The sequence below is a fragment of the Balearica regulorum genome, chromosome 1 (assembly GCF_011004875.1).
Source record: "Balearica regulorum gibbericeps isolate bBalReg1 chromosome 1, bBalReg1.pri, whole genome shotgun sequence".
NCBI lineage: Eukaryota > Metazoa > Chordata > Aves > Gruiformes > Gruidae > Balearica > Balearica regulorum.
The window spans coordinates 107896021-107914407 of NC_046184.1; the positions used below are offsets into that span (position 1 = coordinate 107896021).

The 18387-nt window shown below is 38.6% G+C and overlaps 1 protein-coding gene across 2 annotated transcripts in view; it reads left to right on the top strand.

Moving 5' to 3' along the window:
- Window positions 1-18387, top strand: part of LOC104638206 (multidrug resistance-associated protein 1) — a 48143-nt gene that overhangs the window by 15734 nt on the left and 14022 nt on the right. For both annotated transcript variants that reach the window (XM_075769752.1, XM_075769761.1), the window contains 13 exons: window positions 713-778; window positions 1384-1521; window positions 6008-6154; window positions 6801-6885; window positions 7001-7067; window positions 8616-8742; window positions 10158-10334; window positions 10858-11025; window positions 12132-12318; window positions 13941-14010; window positions 14813-14873; window positions 16037-16256; window positions 16749-16903. In XM_075769752.1, the coding sequence (XP_075625867.1) occupies window positions 713-778; window positions 1384-1521; window positions 6008-6154; window positions 6801-6885; window positions 7001-7067; window positions 8616-8742; window positions 10158-10334; window positions 10858-11025; window positions 12132-12318; window positions 13941-14010; window positions 14813-14873; window positions 16037-16256; window positions 16749-16903 (1668 nt within the window). The remainder of the gene's footprint in view (window positions 1-712; window positions 779-1383; window positions 1522-6007; window positions 6155-6800; window positions 6886-7000; window positions 7068-8615; window positions 8743-10157; window positions 10335-10857; window positions 11026-12131; window positions 12319-13940; window positions 14011-14812; window positions 14874-16036; window positions 16257-16748; window positions 16904-18387) is intronic.

Below are 18387 nucleotides of genomic sequence, written 5' to 3' on the forward strand. Positions count from 1 at the left end.
CTACTGTGATATGAGAGAGAATAAATACAAAGGACAATAAAATAATTCTTTCTAAAAGTTTGCAACTTCTTGTTGTATATGAAGAAGACTCAAAACATTGAAGAGGCTGTTAAACAGTGTTTTAGAAATGTGAGATGCGGAAGAGCTTAAGTATAGTGTAGGAGTGAGAAGAATTTCTGTATTTCTTTGATTGGTTCTTTCAGTAACAATGTATTAATCAGTTACAGAGTAAACTTTCTTCCTAACTCCTGTATATATACATATGTGTGTATACACTGTTTTATATCCATATAGTGTTATGTATATATTCATGTACATGTGTGTATAGTGTTATACTATATTGTTATTGAGTCTATATTTACCTGCTTAGTGATTCTGAAGATTAAAACCATATTATCATTCCTGAACAACCTGGGAACTGGAAGCCTGTTAAGATTTTAATTCAGCATGAAGAAAAATAAAAAGGACAAAAATTGAAATGCACTCTTTAAAGGGGAAAAAATGTTATTTTAATGTATTTAATCCTTTATCCTATTTAATGATTTTTTTTTTGCTACCTATATATCTGAAAATTGTATAATTGCAGTGCTAGTGTGTTTTTCAGCAAGGTAAAAAATAGCATAAAAGGTATTTGTTGCCTACAGTGCACTGCATATTTTACTTTCCATTTTTTTTTCTCATTGAAAAATGAAACACTGCTCTTTTTAACCAGAAAAGCCAAATGAGGTATTCGGATCAACGAGTCAAACTACTAAGTGAAATGTTACATGGAATAAAGGTAATGCCACAACTGACAAGAGATTTGGGGTTTTTTTTTTAGGTCATAAAGATAGAAGGTAAGTTGTTTATAAAATTAAGGTTTTATGAGTAATATTTCAGCTGGTAATGATAAAAGTTTAAAGAGAAAATGTTTTAACATAATGTGCTTAAAGTGTTTTTGGAAAATATTTATTGGTTTAATTTGATTTGAAAAACTTACTATCCGTGATGCATTAATTTTAATACCACATTTTTAATAAGAATGAAAAATATGTTAATAGATGTCTGACAACCTTTGGCAGAGTGAAATGTTAGCGTAGAAGAAAAGCACTATTAAAAGTTGTCTCATTTTTGTTATTTATCCTGTTTTGAAAAAGCTCATTATTTATGATACATAAGGGACAAGTTGAAATCTGAAGAATTAAGAATGACTAGAATATATCTTCCATAAGAACAACCTAATTTAGAGTTATCTGAGGTCTTGCTTTCATTTGTAAAACATTCAAATTTTTGTAGTTTGGCATTGCTGAATATTTGAAAATGACATTTGGAGCTTAAGCTTATTTTCTGAAGCATGGTCACTGGTTCTTTGCTTTATTAAAATATGTTTGTTTGATTGTCTAGATCCTCAAACTTTACACATGGGAACCTGCATATCAAAGGAAGGTCATGAGCATTAGAGAACGTGAAGTGGATGTTTTGAAGTCATCTGGGTATCTGATGACTTACTCCATGCTAACATTGACGTGCATTCCTTTTATGGTTTGTTTTATAAAAATATTAGTTCATGTATAACTGTTTCTTGTATTCCCTATTGCTTTAGTAGCTGAATGGCTCACAAATGTTGCCTCACAGTATCTCAAAACATCAAATGTATCATCACAATATATTTGAATTCTCAGGTTCTAGTAGTGCGTATACAACTGGAGAAGAACAAGAGAGATTATGACTTGACCAAGCTTTTAAAGACCTCTGTTAGAAAGTCAGAAACCAAATCCAAAGCTCCTGAATCTCATTTCACTGATTTAATCATACTGTTTCTATTGCTTAGAAATCAACTAGAAATCAACTTAGAAATCAACTTCTTTATACTCCTCCTTTTTTAATTTTTAAGGGAATGTGTTTTCGATCTGTAATTTTTAGCTATACCTTCTCAAACACTAAACCTCTAAATATATGAAAAAGAAAAAAACAAAAAATATGAACCAAATTCATCCTAGTCTTGTTTCAGTGGAATTCTGTCAGTAATGCATTGAGATCTTTGGATCTTTAAATGCCTCTGTTAAACACTATCATAAAGGGAGACTTCAGGGCCTTGGGATGACTGGTTAAGGGATCAGGAGCACAAGTAGTGTTCTTCTCTATCCTTCCATGATGAGGGGAGAAACAGAAGGAGCCAGCAGATCAATACCTGGCTCCAAACCTTGTGTCAGTGGCAGAATTTTGGGTTTTTGATCATGGGTCAGTCTACACGACACCAGGCCTGCTGGCAATAGACTGGAACATCTGTCTCAAAGGGGGAAAAAGATCTTTGCACGGGAGGTCGCAGGGCTTGTTGAAAGAGCTTTAAACTAGATTTGAAGGGCGAAGGGGATCAAACCAGGCTCGCTAGAGATAAGCGTGAGGGTGGCATGCCTATGTTTGAGGGACAGCATGCTAGCGAGATCCTTCCATCTGCCATCTCAGTGAAGGTGGGGACAGAGATACATGTGGCAGCAAAGACACAAGGGTTATCGATGTGTTAAAAACCATGGAAGTGCCTGAGAACAGTCATATAGGAATTAGGGCTTCTTCCCCAAAAAACATGGCCCACCTGAAGTGCATCTACACCAAGACACGCAGCATGGGCAACAAACAGAAGGAGTTGGAAGCCATTGTGCAGCTGGAAAACCATGATATAGTTGCAATCATGCAAATGTGAGTGCTGCAATGGATGGCTATAAACTCTTCAGAAAGGATAGGCAAAGAACTAGAGTAGTTGGAATAGCCCTGTATGCCTGTATGTTAGGGAGTGTTTAGACTGTCTAGAGCTTAATGATGGTGATGAAAGGGTTGAGTGTTTATGGGTAAGAATTAGGGGAAAGGCCAACAATGCAGATATCATGGTGGGAGTCTGTTATAGACCACCCAACCAGGATGAAGACACAGATGAAATATTTTATAAGCAGCTGGGAGAAGTCTCACAATCACTCGCCCCTGTTCTTGTGGGGGACTTCAACTTACCAGACATATGCTGGAAATACAATACAGCAGAAACAGTCTAGGAGGTTCCTGGACTGTGTGGAAGATAACTTCCTGACACAGTTCGTGAGTGATACAACTAGGGAGGGGGCCCTGCTGGACCTCTTGTTTGTGAACAGAGAAGGACTTGTGAGTGATGTGATGGTTGGAGGTTGTCTTGGGCATAGCGATCATGAAATGATAGAGTTTTCGATTCTCAGAGAAGTAAGGAAGGGGTTCAGCAGAACTGCTACCTTGGACTTCTGAAGGGCAGACTTTGGCCTGTTAGGAGTCTGGTTGACAGAATCCCTTGGGAGGCAGTCCTAAAGGGCAAAGGAGTCCAGGAAGGCTGGACAGTCTTCAAGACAGAAATCTTAAAGGTGCAGGAGCAGGCTGTCCCCATGTGCCAGCAGATGAAATGGCAGGGAAGAAGACTGGCCTGGCTGAACAGAGAGCTTTGGCTGGAACTCAGGGTAAAAAAAGAGAGTTTATGATCTTTGGAAGAAGGAGCAGGCAACTCAGGAGGACTACAAGGATGACATGAGGTTATGCAGGGAGAAAATTAGAAGAGCCAAAGCCCAGATAGAACTTAATCTGGCTGCTGCCGTAAAAGACAATGAAAAATGTCTCTATAAATACATTAGCAGCAAAAGGAGGGCTAAGGAGAATCTCCATCCTTTTTTGGATGCAAGGGGAAACATAGTGACAAAGGATAAGGAAAAGGCTGAGGTACTTAATGCCGCCTTTGCCTCAGTCTTTAGGAGTCAGACCAGTTGTTCTCTGAGTACCTAGCCTCCTGAGCTGGATGACAGGGACGGGGAGCAGAATGGAGCCACATAATCCAAGGGGAAATGGTTACTTACCTGCTACACCACTTAGACACACACAAGTCTATGGGGCTGGATGGGATCCACCTATGGGTACTGAGGGAGCTGTTGGAAGTCCTCACCAAGCCACTTTCCATCATTTATCAGCAGTCCTGGTTAACTGGGCAGGTCCCCATTGACTGGAGGTTAGCAAATGTGATGCCCATCTACAAGAAGGGTCAGAAGGAGGATCCAGGGAACTACAAGCCTGTCAGTCTGACTTCGGTGCCAGGGAAAGTCATGGAGCAGATCATCTTGACAGCCATCATGTGGCACATACAGGACAACTAGGTGATCAGGCCCAGTCAGCATGGGCTTATGAAAGGTAGGTCCTGCTTGACTAACCTGATCTCCTTCTATGACAAGGTGACCAACTTAGTGGATGAAGGAAAGGCTGTGGATGTTGTCTACCTAGACTTTAGTAAAGCCTTTGACACCATTTCCCACGGCATTCTCCCGGAGAAGCTGCCTGCTCGTGGCTTGGATGGACGTACTCTTTGTTGGGTAAAAAACTGGCTGGATGGCCAGGCCCAAAGAGTTGTGGTGAATGGAGTTACATCCAGTTGGCAGCCGGTCGCAAGTGGTGTTCCCCAGGGCTCACTATTGGGGCCCGTTCTCTTTAATATCTTTATTAAAGGAACTGGGGGTATTGGTTGACAGCCCGCTGAATATAAGCCGGCAGTGTGCCTGGGTGGCAAAGGCGGCCAACAGCATCCTGGCTTGTATCAGAAATAGTGTGGCCAGCAGTTCTAGGGAAGTGATTTTCCCTCTGTACTCAGCACCAGTAAGGCCACACCTTAAGCATGGTGTTCAGTTTTGGGCCCCTCACTACAAGAAGGGCATTTGAGGTGCTGGAGTGTGTCCAAAGAAGGGCAACGGAGCTGGTGAAGGGTCTAGAGCACAAGTCTTATGAGGAGCAGCTTAGGGAAGTGGGGTTGTTTAATCTGGAGAAAAGGAGGCTGAGGGGAGACCTTATTGCTCTTTACAACTACCTGAAAAGAGATCATAGCAAGGTGGGTGTCAGTCTATTTTCAGAGGTAACAAGTGATAGGACAAGAGGAAATGGCCTAAATTTGCACCAGGGGAGGTTTAGATTGGATATTGGGAAAAATTTCTTCACTGAAAGGGTTATCAATCATTGGAACAGGCTGCCCAGGGAAGTGGTTGAGTCACCATCCCTGGAGGTATTTAAAAGATGTGTAGATGTGGCACTTGGGGACATGGTTTAGTGTTAACTGTTGGCAGTGCTAGGTTAAGGGTTGGACTTAATGATCTTAAAGGTCTTTTGCAACCTAGATGATTCTATGGATCTAACTGGAACCTTCGTTGGGGATAAATGACCACCATTAACTTCAGTTACACACACTGACATCTTCTAGCGCTTAACTCACAGTATGTTAAGAAGTGAAGAGGAACAGTCCTCAGGAATAGTGAAAGAGAAGATTAAGGCCATGCTTCAGTCTGTAACCTTGATAATAACTGAAATACTTGAAGCAGTGAGTGAGAAAAATTCGAAGTTTGAATTAAATGCAGTGAAATAATCAACTTATTATTTAGCACTTTCTTAGAAGTCCTTCTACTTTACGAGTAGATTAGTTTACGACTCCTGGCTTGGTTTAGGACTCCTAAACTCAACAAAAGGCAGACCCCGTAGGACAGGTTGTTAAATTTAGGCTTTTCTGGGTAATTCTGAAGGCTTATTCTCTGATGATTACTGACAAGATTTTTGAAAAAAATTCAAAGAGGTTAAAATAAAAATACCTGCAGTAAATAATTCTATTTTATGTCCAATATCATAGCAATAGTAAGAAGAAAGAAAAAAAAAAAAGTTATTTTCCTGAAACATCATGTTTGAGTGTTTTGAAAATGAAGAAATCAATTCCTGAGGTGGGAAAGTTATTTCATATAGTTTCATTTGTATCTGGTTGGGTCAAACACAATAGCCATGGTTTTTGCTCACTAAAATTACAATATTCCTGCACTCAGTATTGCAGCTATGCAATAATTTCCCTGTGCAGCAGTTACAGAGTCCCTGTTTATACATGAGCAGAAATGGGATCCTACGCCTTTCAAATGCAAACAAAAATAGTTTCTGTGTATAAATTTTAGTTATAATGTGATATAATATTCTGCAGATATCTTTTTCATTTTTTATTTAAAAGGTCTCATTGGCTACATTTGGAGTCTTCTTTCATCTGGACAAAGAGAATGTTTTAACAGCAACTACAGTTTTTACATCTATTTCTTTATTTAACATCTTGCGACTGCCTTTGTTTGATTTACCATCTGTGATCTCTGCTGTAGCCCAGGTAAACATATTATGAACAAGTGCTATAAAGGCTGATGTTTATACTCTGTCATGTTTCATCTATTTCTAGGAGTGATTAAGTAATTTAATTATGTTAAGTTACATTTTATTGAGGTGAAACTGCACAGTATTTTTAGGGAATGAGAAGCATGAAGGCTGTTTAAAGGATACAAGCGTAAATTCATCTGATACTGTCACAGCACAGTGATGGACATCTCATGATGCACTCAGAGTAAAATGTTGCCTTCATTATATGAAGAGAGAGTTACTATGCACTATTTCTTAAAAAAAAAAAAAAAAGCTGAAGTGTTCTAAGCACAGGTTTATGAAAACAAACTGATTGAGTCAGAGGAACCAGACATTCAAGGATTAACTATATTATCTAACATTGGATATGTCAATCATGCTCTGTTGCTTTATAACTGCCAAGCAATAGATCCTCAGGAAAAAAAAAGACATTTATGACTTTAGATTGTTTAGTACTTTAAGGAAAATAATTTTTAAATACCTAAACACCCTTTTTGTCTATCTTCAAACAAGACAAGGAATATGTCTTTCCATATTATCTAGAACTTTTAAAATAATATTTAAAAATTTAGGGAGCACAGGCATGTTATAAATATTATATATGTATGTTCATCTTGCAGACCAAAGTTTCTCTGAGCCGTTTGGAGGATTTTCTATGTGCTGAGGATCTTAACCCTGAGGATGTCAATACAAACTACAGTGGAAGTAAGCAGTAGTTATTAATTTTTAATTGGTCATGAATTTATATAGATGATCATTGAGAAACTGAACTGAGAGGATGGATTAGCAACTCTGTGCTCTTTTTTCTTTACTGCAACAGATTACGCTGTTGGATTTATTGGTGCTTCTTTCCGCTGGGAAAAAAATGGCCCCCCAGTCTTAAAAAAGTAAGATATTTCTTACTTATTTTTATGAACTCCTTTGGCAGAACGTAATGTCTGTAGACGTTTTGTTCAGGTTTAATGTATTCTGAGTCAGACTAGTTCATGATGTTACATACCAAAAAAACCATAAATTATTGTTCCCATGTGATGAGTGTGCTCTGGAAAGTCAAATCTGACCTAGTATCCCTGGTGCTCCAAGAGGAACCACGTGCTCCCCAACATAGCATTGTATAAGTGCTACAGGAAGCCAGTGCTTTTATTTTTTTCTTCATTCCCTCTTCTTCATTCCTTCTTTCCTACTACCTCTCCCCTCAGTTTGCACAAAGGACATTGAACTGCAATATCAATTTTTCCCGAATTGCATTTTGGGGAGCATTAACTGGCAAGATGCCATTTTGTCCATGTAGATTTTTATATTGCCTACAAGTAAGGTGAAATAGTTTATGCAGCCTTGCATTGAATAGTGATCTTAAAATTGGGCTGTGGCTTCCTTTGGAAAGAACAAACAAACATAAAGTTTGGTTTTCTCGCAGTGGTCTCTCTTGCCTGAAGACACCCTTTTTTTTTTGTTTGTTGTTCCTTAACAAGGTATTTCTTAGGTGTAAATTCAGCTGTGCTTAAACTGCTACACAATGAACAGATTGGAGGGTTAGTACGAAAATGGAGTAACCAAGCTCTGGAGTGGAATGAAGAACCTATTTTATAAGCTCTATACAGCTGTTAAATTTTACTAAGGCAGCTGAAAAGGTTACAACCCAGCCAGTCTAACCCTTCTCACCACACTGTCTACCCTATTCCTCTCAAGGCTGGAGGGGGTCACTTCACATAACGTGTCACTGAGCATCCACATCTCAGCCACCATAGCCTGCAATATAATTTCCAGGAATGAGCTGCCTTCAGCATCAGATACAGACTTCATTAAAGTCTGGTATAGTTGCTGGGTACAGACTTTCTCTACCTCGTTTGTGCTCCAAGCTCGAGTCTGAAGGAACTATGCTTATCTTAGCATAGGGCCTTCAAATCAGAACACAGATCCAGATAGCATAGAGTACAGATACAGCAAGTGGCTGTCCTTGAATGCTAAAATTTATGAGTACATGTTGTACTTATTTTGACAGCAAAATATGCAGATTATGAAGGGCAGCTTTTCTTTACCCAAACAGCTATTTTCCTTAAGAGGGATCACACACTGGCTACAGTAGATGCTACATGAGAAGTCTAGCTGTTGATTGTCAGAGTAAGACGGAACGTGAACCACAGGCCTGAGAAGAATACAATAAGACCACTTATTGTTTAGACTGTCTCCCATTTGATTTTGTTGTGACCAGATGAAAGCACAACCTCTTAACTTGCGGACAAATCAATTTATACTTAAAGTCATTATTGCAAGTTTCTGAATGATACATAGTCAAAAGATGTGCAAACTGAAGTACTTATTTCTCATCCTTCTGAGGGTAAAATAGAGTATTTCTTTCTTACAGTGACCACAACCCATACATGATGGAGTATTTACAAAGAGGATAACTAATTTGTCTTCCTCGATATTTCCAGCTTGAATGTCAGCATTCCTGAAGGCTCTTTAGTTGCTGTTGTGGGACAGGTTGGATCTGGAAAGTCATCTTTTCTTTCTGCTATTCTTGGAGAAATGGAGAAACTTGATGGAACAGTTCAGAGAAGAGTAAGATTGTCTGTCCGTGTTGCCCTGCCCTGCCAACTCCTCAATACCTAAATTAAGCACTTTTGAAAGTGCAGTTTTTCCTCCTCAACTATTTATTGTTGTAGAAATACTGGCAAGGGTAGCTCCAGCTTCTTAAATCTTCAAAGAAAAGTAACGCAGCAACACTTTGTTAACAGTGTAACAATTTATCTTGGTCTTCAACCTAAGTGATTCCAAAGCTATTTTCATTTTTTTATAATCTGTATAATGCAGTGCAAAAATCATGAGTGTGTAAGTCAGTCATATATGGAGCCTAAACATCTAATGGTTGCTGGTTTTGAACAGCTGTACAAACATGAGCAGTTGTAAACTGTTGTAGATCATGATCATCTTTCTTGGAATGGCTTATGTGTAGAGAAGGCACAGGATATGGAAATAGAGGGAAAAGTTGAACTTCAAGCAGAGAAGGAATTAAGGTGCTGGCTATCCTAGTGACAGGAAACCCTGCAGCTTAACTTGTCTTGTAGTTACATAAAGCAATGAAAGTCCCCATCACAGAATAGAGTTTAGGGAAGTTTTTTATAAGCTATAGATACAGAGGAAGTTATCCTCTGATGACAGACTACTGTGCTTGAGCCAATAAATATCAATGGATAAGCATCATATCAGTTAATCTGGTTGCAAGTGGATGTGGCAGCATTAAAAAAGTGTTTCGGCCTTGAAAATAAGTGTTGAACAAGAATCCACTCCTGTGGAAATCTAGTACAGTATCCTGTCACTGTTGGGGGATGGGGAAGAATATGAAGTTGAGGTGTTCCGAATCCAGGAGTAGTAATTAATGGGAAAAAATCAGCTGTGTAGAATCTAATAAGGAATGCATATATCCATCAAGTGTATCTATACTATCAATTTGTTGTAAAATTAATAGATTTTCACAGGGCTTGTAGCTCAATGTAAGAAAAGATCTAGGAGTATTTCCAGTTATCATTCCTGTCCTGTAACCTTAATTTCTAATGGCTGACACATTCCACAGCATGTTATGTAAAAATACAAACAATCAAACTGTATTTTGATATATACCTAATACAGACCCATTTTGCTGCATATAAATCTTACAATGGATGCCTGTTTGTCACTGAGATCTTTCTCTGAAAGACTTTGTTCAATGTATGTCCTAAGTCTGACAGTTTTATTCTGAGTATGTGCTCTTATAATAATTATAGGCAAGCTCTTATACAGGAACAGGAATATTCAACAGACTGTTTTTATTGCCTGACTTACTTAGTCAAAATTTTAACAGCTTAATAATGCTCAAGTTTTGGAAGTAATTACTGGTTACTTTGAGGTAAAGGTGGAATTTCAAATGTATTTTTAAATGTTGTTTTTCATGTTCAGAAAGCCCAAGTAAAAAAAAAATTGTTTCCAATTCTTTTTAGGGTTCAGTGGCATATGTTTCTCAGCAGGCTTGGATTCAAAATGACAGTTTACAGGAAAATATTCTCTTTGGTTCAAATCTAAATAGGCCATACTACGAACTTGTTTTAGAGTCTTGTGCTTTACTGCCAGATTTGGAACAGTTACCGAATGGAGACCAAACAGAGATTGGAGAAAGGGTGAGAATTTAAGGTGTCAGAAATGATGCAATGAGTTATGGCTTTTATGTTTTTATATATTATCTATTTGATAATTTACAGTGATGACTAATTAGTGCTCAGTCAAGTACATCTATCCCATCTCCTTACTTAGCTTACTTACTTTGAACTTAACTTCTGTTCAAGCTCTGAACTCTTATTAATTTTTAAAATGGCTCTTTTCTCTACAGAAGTTTGAGTCAGCCCTGTCCTGCTCTCCAGGGATTTCCTCTATACTGTAAAAATGCCTGTAGGACTGTAAATAAAAGTTATTTTTTAACTTTCCAAAGTACCTTTCATTTGCCCATTTTGGAGTTGAGATTTAATCAACAGAGCCCAAACTTTGCTCTAATTACTTCAAAATCCAAATGTTACCTTTCTATTTTCATAACTAGTATAAAATTTATTTTGATTACCTGAAAAAAATGATGAGACTAAGCGTGATACACTGGTCTTCTTTAGTATTTTGTCTTTAAATGTGGATTATTTTGGCTTTATTCCTTAGGGTGTCAATATAAGTGGAGGGCAGAAGCAGAGAGTGAGTCTCGCTAGAGCTGTGTACAGCAATGCTGACTTGTATCTTCTGGATGACCCCCTGTCTGCTGTAGATGTACATGTTGGGAAACATCTTTTTGAGAAGCTAATTGGCTCTTCAGGTCTCTTGAAAAGCAAGGTAAAGTAAGATGGCTTCCTTTCAATTTGGGGTGAACTGCTTTGTACAATACAACACACACAGCAAAAGTCCCAGTCATTCTGCAAAAGCTCATCTCTTACCTAATGTGTTGATGAAAATTATTCTCAATAAAGAAGCTAAATAAAAAGCACAGCTGACTGTGCCAATTTGAAGCCTATTGGGTAGACATACCACAGACCCAAAAAAAAAAAAAAAAAGATTAAGAGCTAGCCTGACCTGGGAGTCTGAAAGATTCATGTAGTGCTTGCTCATTTCTTCTTTTCTGGAAGTTTTTGAGAAGTGCTGCGATCTGCATGTAGAAGGCAAGGTGGAGCCCTTTGTGGTCACTGTTGATGCCTCACTGCAGCAAACAGGTTATAGCTATTATAGGTTCTAGTTGAACAAAGAAATTCCTAGGGGAATGTGGAATCAGAAGGAATAGATTCTTCCACTTAAAAACTGTTCATGTGGGAAGGTAAGATAGTTTGTAAAAAATCTCTTCTCAGTGTTATGAATTAGTACAGATTATTCCTGCTGGTTGATGCCTGCAAAACATGTATTACTATGAAATACTTACTATTATGAATACATTACTTATTATGAAGTAAATGTCTTTTACTTTCCCTCTCTCCCTTCTCCCTTTTCTTAATTTACCTGCTCCCTGGGTTACAAGTATCTGGCAGAAGCAAGAACTCTAGTAATGGTAGAATTGTAAGCAATTTTTAGTATTGAGACTGCCAGACTACATGTAGTGTATTAACAGCTGTAGTATGTACCTCTTTTCTTTACAACCTAATCTAAACCATTCATGAGCAGAAGACACACATTAAGAAACAGGTAAGTAAAGTAATAGCAAGTAGCTATAAGCATAAAGTTTGACATTACAATCAGCAATTAAGAGAGTAATGTAGTAAAGTAGGCAATAAATAACAGACATAATAATAATATACAAATATTAACTATACAAACTATAATAATAATAGACAAATAAATGAGCAAAATCCCAGAAAAAATGCCATTATGTCATGCCAGCTATCATAATATAATGACCACATTTTATATACGCTTTGTATTTGTATGGTAAAATGGAAAACATTGTGTTTCAGACTCGTATATTGGTGACCAATAACCTAACACTCCTGCCTCACACTGATCTTATAATAGTAATGGAAGAGGGCAGAATAAGTCAAATGGGGACCTACCAAGAACTCATTTCAAAGAGAGCTAATTTTGCTGAGCTTATTCAAGTCTTCAGCACAGAGCATACAAGTGAAGAGACAACTCCAATGGAAGGTGAGAAAATTTGTATACTGTGTTTGCTTAGCCTTTTTTTCTTTTCATTGAAGCTTCTCAAAATATTCCTCCTCCCCTTCTTGGAAATGAATAGAATAATTGCTGGAAAATGTAGGGCATTTCTATCTACATTTTGGTATAGAGTTATAGGTTATAAACTGAAAAAAATATCAGGCTTTAATGTCTTGAGATCAAATGGTTTACTCTTTCAACTAATGAATGTATGATAAAGCTGCCTTATGCAGCTGTTTTTTACTTTTAGATACTGTATTAATTACCTGGTAAAGTTACCTGATTCTGCTAAGGATTTATCACCCAATAAATAACTTAGGGGCAAATTAATCTTGCAGTGTCAATGATTATGTCCTGTTTTATATTGGATGCTTCCCGTTTTCAGGACCTTAGACTGCTGTAATCATGGAGCACAGCAGAAGGAGTAGGAGAATATGGTCCATTTGTAGGAGAAAATAATAAATGAAAATTTTAGTACTCTTATGAAATACTTCCACCCAACAAGTAGACAGCATAAACAAACAAATACTGCATAGTACCTTAAAAAAAGCTTATTTACAAACCGTTCACATGGGTTAGAACTCAACTTATTTCTGTTCCTGAGTTGTTCAATGTGTGCTCTTTATAGAGTTGTGGGAAGGAAATAGGTACATTGACAATGCTGTCTGTTTGACCTGCTTTCATGATGTACTTCAGGATGAGATTAATTGTGGTCATTTAATTTTGAAACAAGGAATCTCCCCACATGACACAGAGGAGTCCCATAACAGATAAGTAACCACAGATATTTATAATGCTGGTTTCCAGTTAGCTTAGCAACTCTAAATTGGGCCTGTAGTAAGTACAATGCACAATGTGGTGGGTTTATTAATTCAGGCCCTATACTGGAGCCAGCACTCTCAAATATTTGCTGGGGATTGAGTGCAGGAGTGGAAAGACAGAACAGCAAATTTGCAAAAGGCAGCAGTGCGCAGTCTTGAGTTAGCTGTGTTGGGCTGAAAGTGTGAGGTATCCATGTAAGGAAACGTATTATTCATGGACAGTAATAGAGAGAGGGAAGGGGAAGCAAAGTAATGAGGAAAAGAAACAGCATGCAATGTGTTGTGATACAAAATTATACAGCAGAGGTACATTCAGCAGGATGGACACATCTTTGTCTTAACAGACCTGTTGACAGAGATAACATCAAATATGAAAAAGAAGTAAAAAATCCACTTCTGGAAGAAAAAAGTGTTGAATCCTTCCATTAACACACACTTTACAGCAAGCTTGGTTTTCCAGCCATGATGCAAGAATACTTTGAGTTAAGCACTAATGTTAATATTTGCAGGGATACTAATAATTTCACTAAGCAAGAATGGAATTCCAAAGAGACCCGAGGCTCATGGAGATTTACCTGCTGTCACACTTCTAGCATTTGGTCGTAAATGTATCTGTCTTGTGTAGTATCTGTCCCAAGACTAGGTCGACTTAAGGAGTTCATGATTTAAAGTATCTCTGTTCATCATTTTGTCCCTGTTTTTTATTCCTAGCTTATTGTACTGTACCTGTCTACTCATGGTATAATACTGAAAAGATTTTTCTTTTTTTTTTTTTTTTTTCCATTATAGTGAGTTCTTCAAAAGAAGGCGGCCAATTAGGGAGGAGTCTGCAACAAAGAGCACTGCTGAAACATAAAGAGTAAGTATTTTAAAAAAAAATTAGCCATTGATTAACTAATGCAATGCTAGAACAACCCTAAGTGCTGAAGGCTCTGCCACTATGCTTCACTGTGTAAACACAGGTTAAGCCTGAATGCCCAATAGCAGTTGGCTGGAGAGCGTGTATCTGGAGCTCATCTTCTGGTTTCACTTTATACAAAAGAAATCCAGTTAATGTGCTGTATGAGTTCAAGAGGTCCAGTTCGTGGCCTGTTTCACTGTGTGAACCAAAGTACATTAAGCAGGAATGAAGGGGACTTTCAGAAGACCAATTGAAATCACTGATGTGGATGCACCCGCAATTCCCGGGCAGCAATTTGACTTCTTGGTGTAATGACAAGTTGTTTATGCTCTTTGTTTTTTCCCCTGCAGCATTAATTTATTTTTTTCCACCATTAAGAAAACTTCTGGGCTTTCAAATAGTTGAATGACCTCCTAGATCAAGTTGTAAAGAACTGTAGTGATACATTTGCAGTGGTAGAAGATAGTGCAAAGATGAAGTAGAAAAGACTCCATGGAGCAAGTTCAGACAATGCAGGACACTTAAGCTTAACCACCCTGGTCCAGAAGTGGTAGAATTGGATGTGTCAAATAGTAATGCCTAATCCTAGGCCCAGACAAGGGCTGAGACCCAAGTTGCACCACACTTAATATGACTCTGAAAAGGGCAGTCTTACATCTTTAACTGACAAGATTTTATAGTATCCGTTTTTGCTTAGAAATAAATGGATATATTCTTTGTATGATGATTCACAAGATTTGAAAGTGTTTCTTGTTTGCAGTTCTTCCTTTGATCAATGGAAAATATTCACTAACAATAAAGAAAAAGTTGCCACTGGTGGTGTAAGTATGACTAATAGAAAAAGGTTTGACATTTGTTTTTATAAAAATGTATTATTTTGCTGTTGCATTTTTCTGTTTCTTGTTAAGGTTTCCTGACATCTCATTACTGAATTTAAAATAAATCTTACAGGTTTTTACCAAATTTTAAGTATGTAGTCTGAGATTTTCTATTTTGATGATATGCTACTGGCTGTATTTTCGTATTATATCTAGGTCCAGTTTGTTTTACATATTTCAGAAAGAAGATAATGAAAAAAACTTTTACCTCTCTTAGAAAAACATTCTATCTGTCCTGAAGTTTAAATAGCTGTATGCTAGAGCAGAGAAATTTTGCATGGTAATACTGCTCCAGTATTGTTTTATGCTAGAAGCACACTTTCTGTAGTCTCTATTAAAAAAATCTGCCAGTTGCTAGGTAGAGGGAAAAGAAGGGGTGAAAAAGAGTGTGGAGAAGGTCAAAGCTTCCTGGTAAGCTGTAGTTTAATTAAGATAAGGAGAGGGATGGAGGGGGGAAGAGGTTTCTAGCAAGATGGTAGAAATAGATGCTTTAAAAAAAATTAGTTTGCAGAAGAGACAGAAGAGTTTGTGCCAACTAGAGCTCATTTCACTCCAAACCCTATAATGAAATCCAAGAATCTGTCATTATTCTGCTCCTTCCAGTTCTACCTTTCAAGTGGCCTAGCTGAGTTTGGTCCCATTAGTCCTCATCTACACCAAGGAGAACTTTCTCCTGCTGACGCTAATTTCCTTGGCTTCAGTAGCCCAGAGTGGCAGTTCTAAAGTTTCTAGTTCCACTAATGAATAGAGTAAGATTTGCTTCATGCAAACTGCCCAGGAATTGCACTCTTGATTGGTTGGTTGGTTGGGTTTTTGGTTTGTTTGTTTTGTATAATCTACATATGTAAGATTTTTTTAAGACCTACACTGGAAAGTGTCAGAAGTAAGATCGCCTATGATATGTATCATTAAAGAGCAGGATGTAGGGAGAGAGGGAACCTTTTTACAGTAGGATATTATATACCTAAGTTATCAGATTTAATTAAGAAATTCTTTAGATTTATTCTGAATTTAATGTATCCAATTCACATTATGTAATGTGTATGTGCCTTAGTAATGATTTTACAAGTCCTTTTTTATATATTCTCTTTTTTTAATATATTTAGATTAAAACGTCCGTTGTTTTGAAATACCTCCAAGCCTTTGGCTGGCAGTGGATGTGGCTAACCATAGCTGCTTATTTAGGACAAAATGTACTAGCCATTGGACAAAATCTATGGCTTAGCACCTGGACTGCAAAACCAGCAAAAGTTACTGATTTCACAGAATGGAAACAATCACAAATCTATAAACTTCGTATCTATGGGCTTCTGGGATTCATACAAGGCAAGGAAGAGCTTTTATGACTGTTTTCTAACCATCTGCCAAGTTGGATGTGCCTGAATATGTATTAGTAAAGAAATAATGCTGGTTGTTTCATAAACAGAATTGTATGCCACACAGTATAATAGTTTAACGTGGGGAGAGAAGAGATATACAGACATGTAGAAGAAAATACTATTTAATTTTATGATACTTCTGTGAATTCTTGGAACATTGAAGTGTAACCTAATGCAATTATGTTGGTATCTCAGTGAGGAAGGAAATCAGTGTTGATGTGTAGTGGCATGCTAGCACGAGAGACTTAATTGCATGAAAAACGTACTTATGAAGTAGTAAGACGTATCAAAAAAATACAAATATGTACATTTGTAAAACTAAAATATGAAGTGCAACTGTTGGATTGCTCGTTGTGGTAGAAAACAGTGACAGAAACAAGCTCCATCTCCTTTTCCTCCCCAACCATTCATACTGTCTTTTAATTTATCCATTCTCTAGGTCTTCTCGTTTGCTGCGGTGCTTACGTGCTCACCAGGGGATCCCTGTCTGCTTCTCGGGCGTTGCATCATCAGCTGTTAGACAATGTATTGCACCTTCCTCTTCAGCATTTTGAAACTAATCCAGTTGGTCAGATAATCACTAGATTCACAAAGGTAAAGGGAAAACTCGTGCCTATTTTCCATTTTATGAAAATGAAGCTTGAGTGACTACAGATTCAATTCCATTTAGTAGTGCTGAAAAATTAAAGATATCAAAGGAAGTGAATGCAATATCTAGCAATAGAAAGCTGTTTCAGTGCATAAAAAAACTTAAAGAACTACCTCAAGCTATTTTCTTACAAAATCATCAAAATATTATTAGTAGAAGTTGTAGAGACCCTATCCAAGATCATTAGGAGGCCATTCATAGAATCATAGAATCATAGAATGGTTTGGGTTGGAAGGGACCTTAAAGATCATCTAGTTCCAACCCCCCTGCCATGGGCAGGGACACCCTCCACTAAACCATGTTGCCCAAAGCCCCATCCAACCTGGCCTTAAACACTTCCAGGGATGGGGCAGCCACAGCTTCTCTGGGCAACCTGTTCCAGTACCTCACCACTCTAACAGTTCTTTCTAACATCTAATCTAAATGGACCCTCCTTCAGCTTAAACCCATTACCCCTTGTCCTGTCACTACACTCCCTGACAAACAGTCCCTCTCCAGCTTTCCTGTAGGCCCCTTCAGGTACTGGAAGGCCGCAATTAGGTCTCCCCGGAGCCTTCTCTTCTCCAGGCTGAACAATCCCAACTCTCTCAGCCTGTCCTCATAGGAGAGGTGCTCCAGCACTCTGATCAGTTTCGTGGCCCTCCTCTGGACTCGCTCCAACAGCTCCATGTCTCTCCTGTACTGGGGCCCCCAGAGCTGGACGCAGTACTCTAGGTGGGGTCTCATAAGAGCGGAGTAGAGGGGCAGGATCACCTCCCTCGACCTGCTGGTCACACCTCTTTTGATGCAGCCCAGGACACGGTTGGCTTTCTGGGCTGCAAGCGCACACTGCCGGCTCATGTTGAGCTTCTCATCAATCAATACCCCCTAGTCCTTCTCCTCGGGGCTGCTTTCAATCCATTCCTCGCCCAGCCTATAGTGCTTGGGATTGCGCCAACCCACATGCAGGACCTCGCACTTGGCCTTGTTGAACTTCACGCGGTTCGCATGGGTCCACCTCTCCAGCCTGTCAAGGTCCCTCTGGATGGCATCCCTTCCCTCCAGCGTGTCAACCACACCACACAGCTTGGTGTCGTCGGCAAACTTGCTGGGGGTGCACTCGATCCCACTGTCCATGTCGCCGACAAAGATGTTGAACAGTGCCGGTCCCAGTACCGACCCCTGAGGAACACCACTCGTCACCGTTCTCCACTTAGCCATTGAGCCGTTGACCACAACTCTTTGAGTGTCACCATCCAGCCAATTCCTTATCCATGGAGTGGTCCATCCATCGAATCCATGTCTCTCCAATTTAGAGACAAGGATGTCGTGCGGGACAGTGTCAAATGCCTTGCACAAGTCCAGGTCGATGACGTCAGTTGCCCTTCCCTTATCCACGGACGCTGTAACCCCATCATAGAAGGCCACCAAATTTGTCAGGCACGATTTG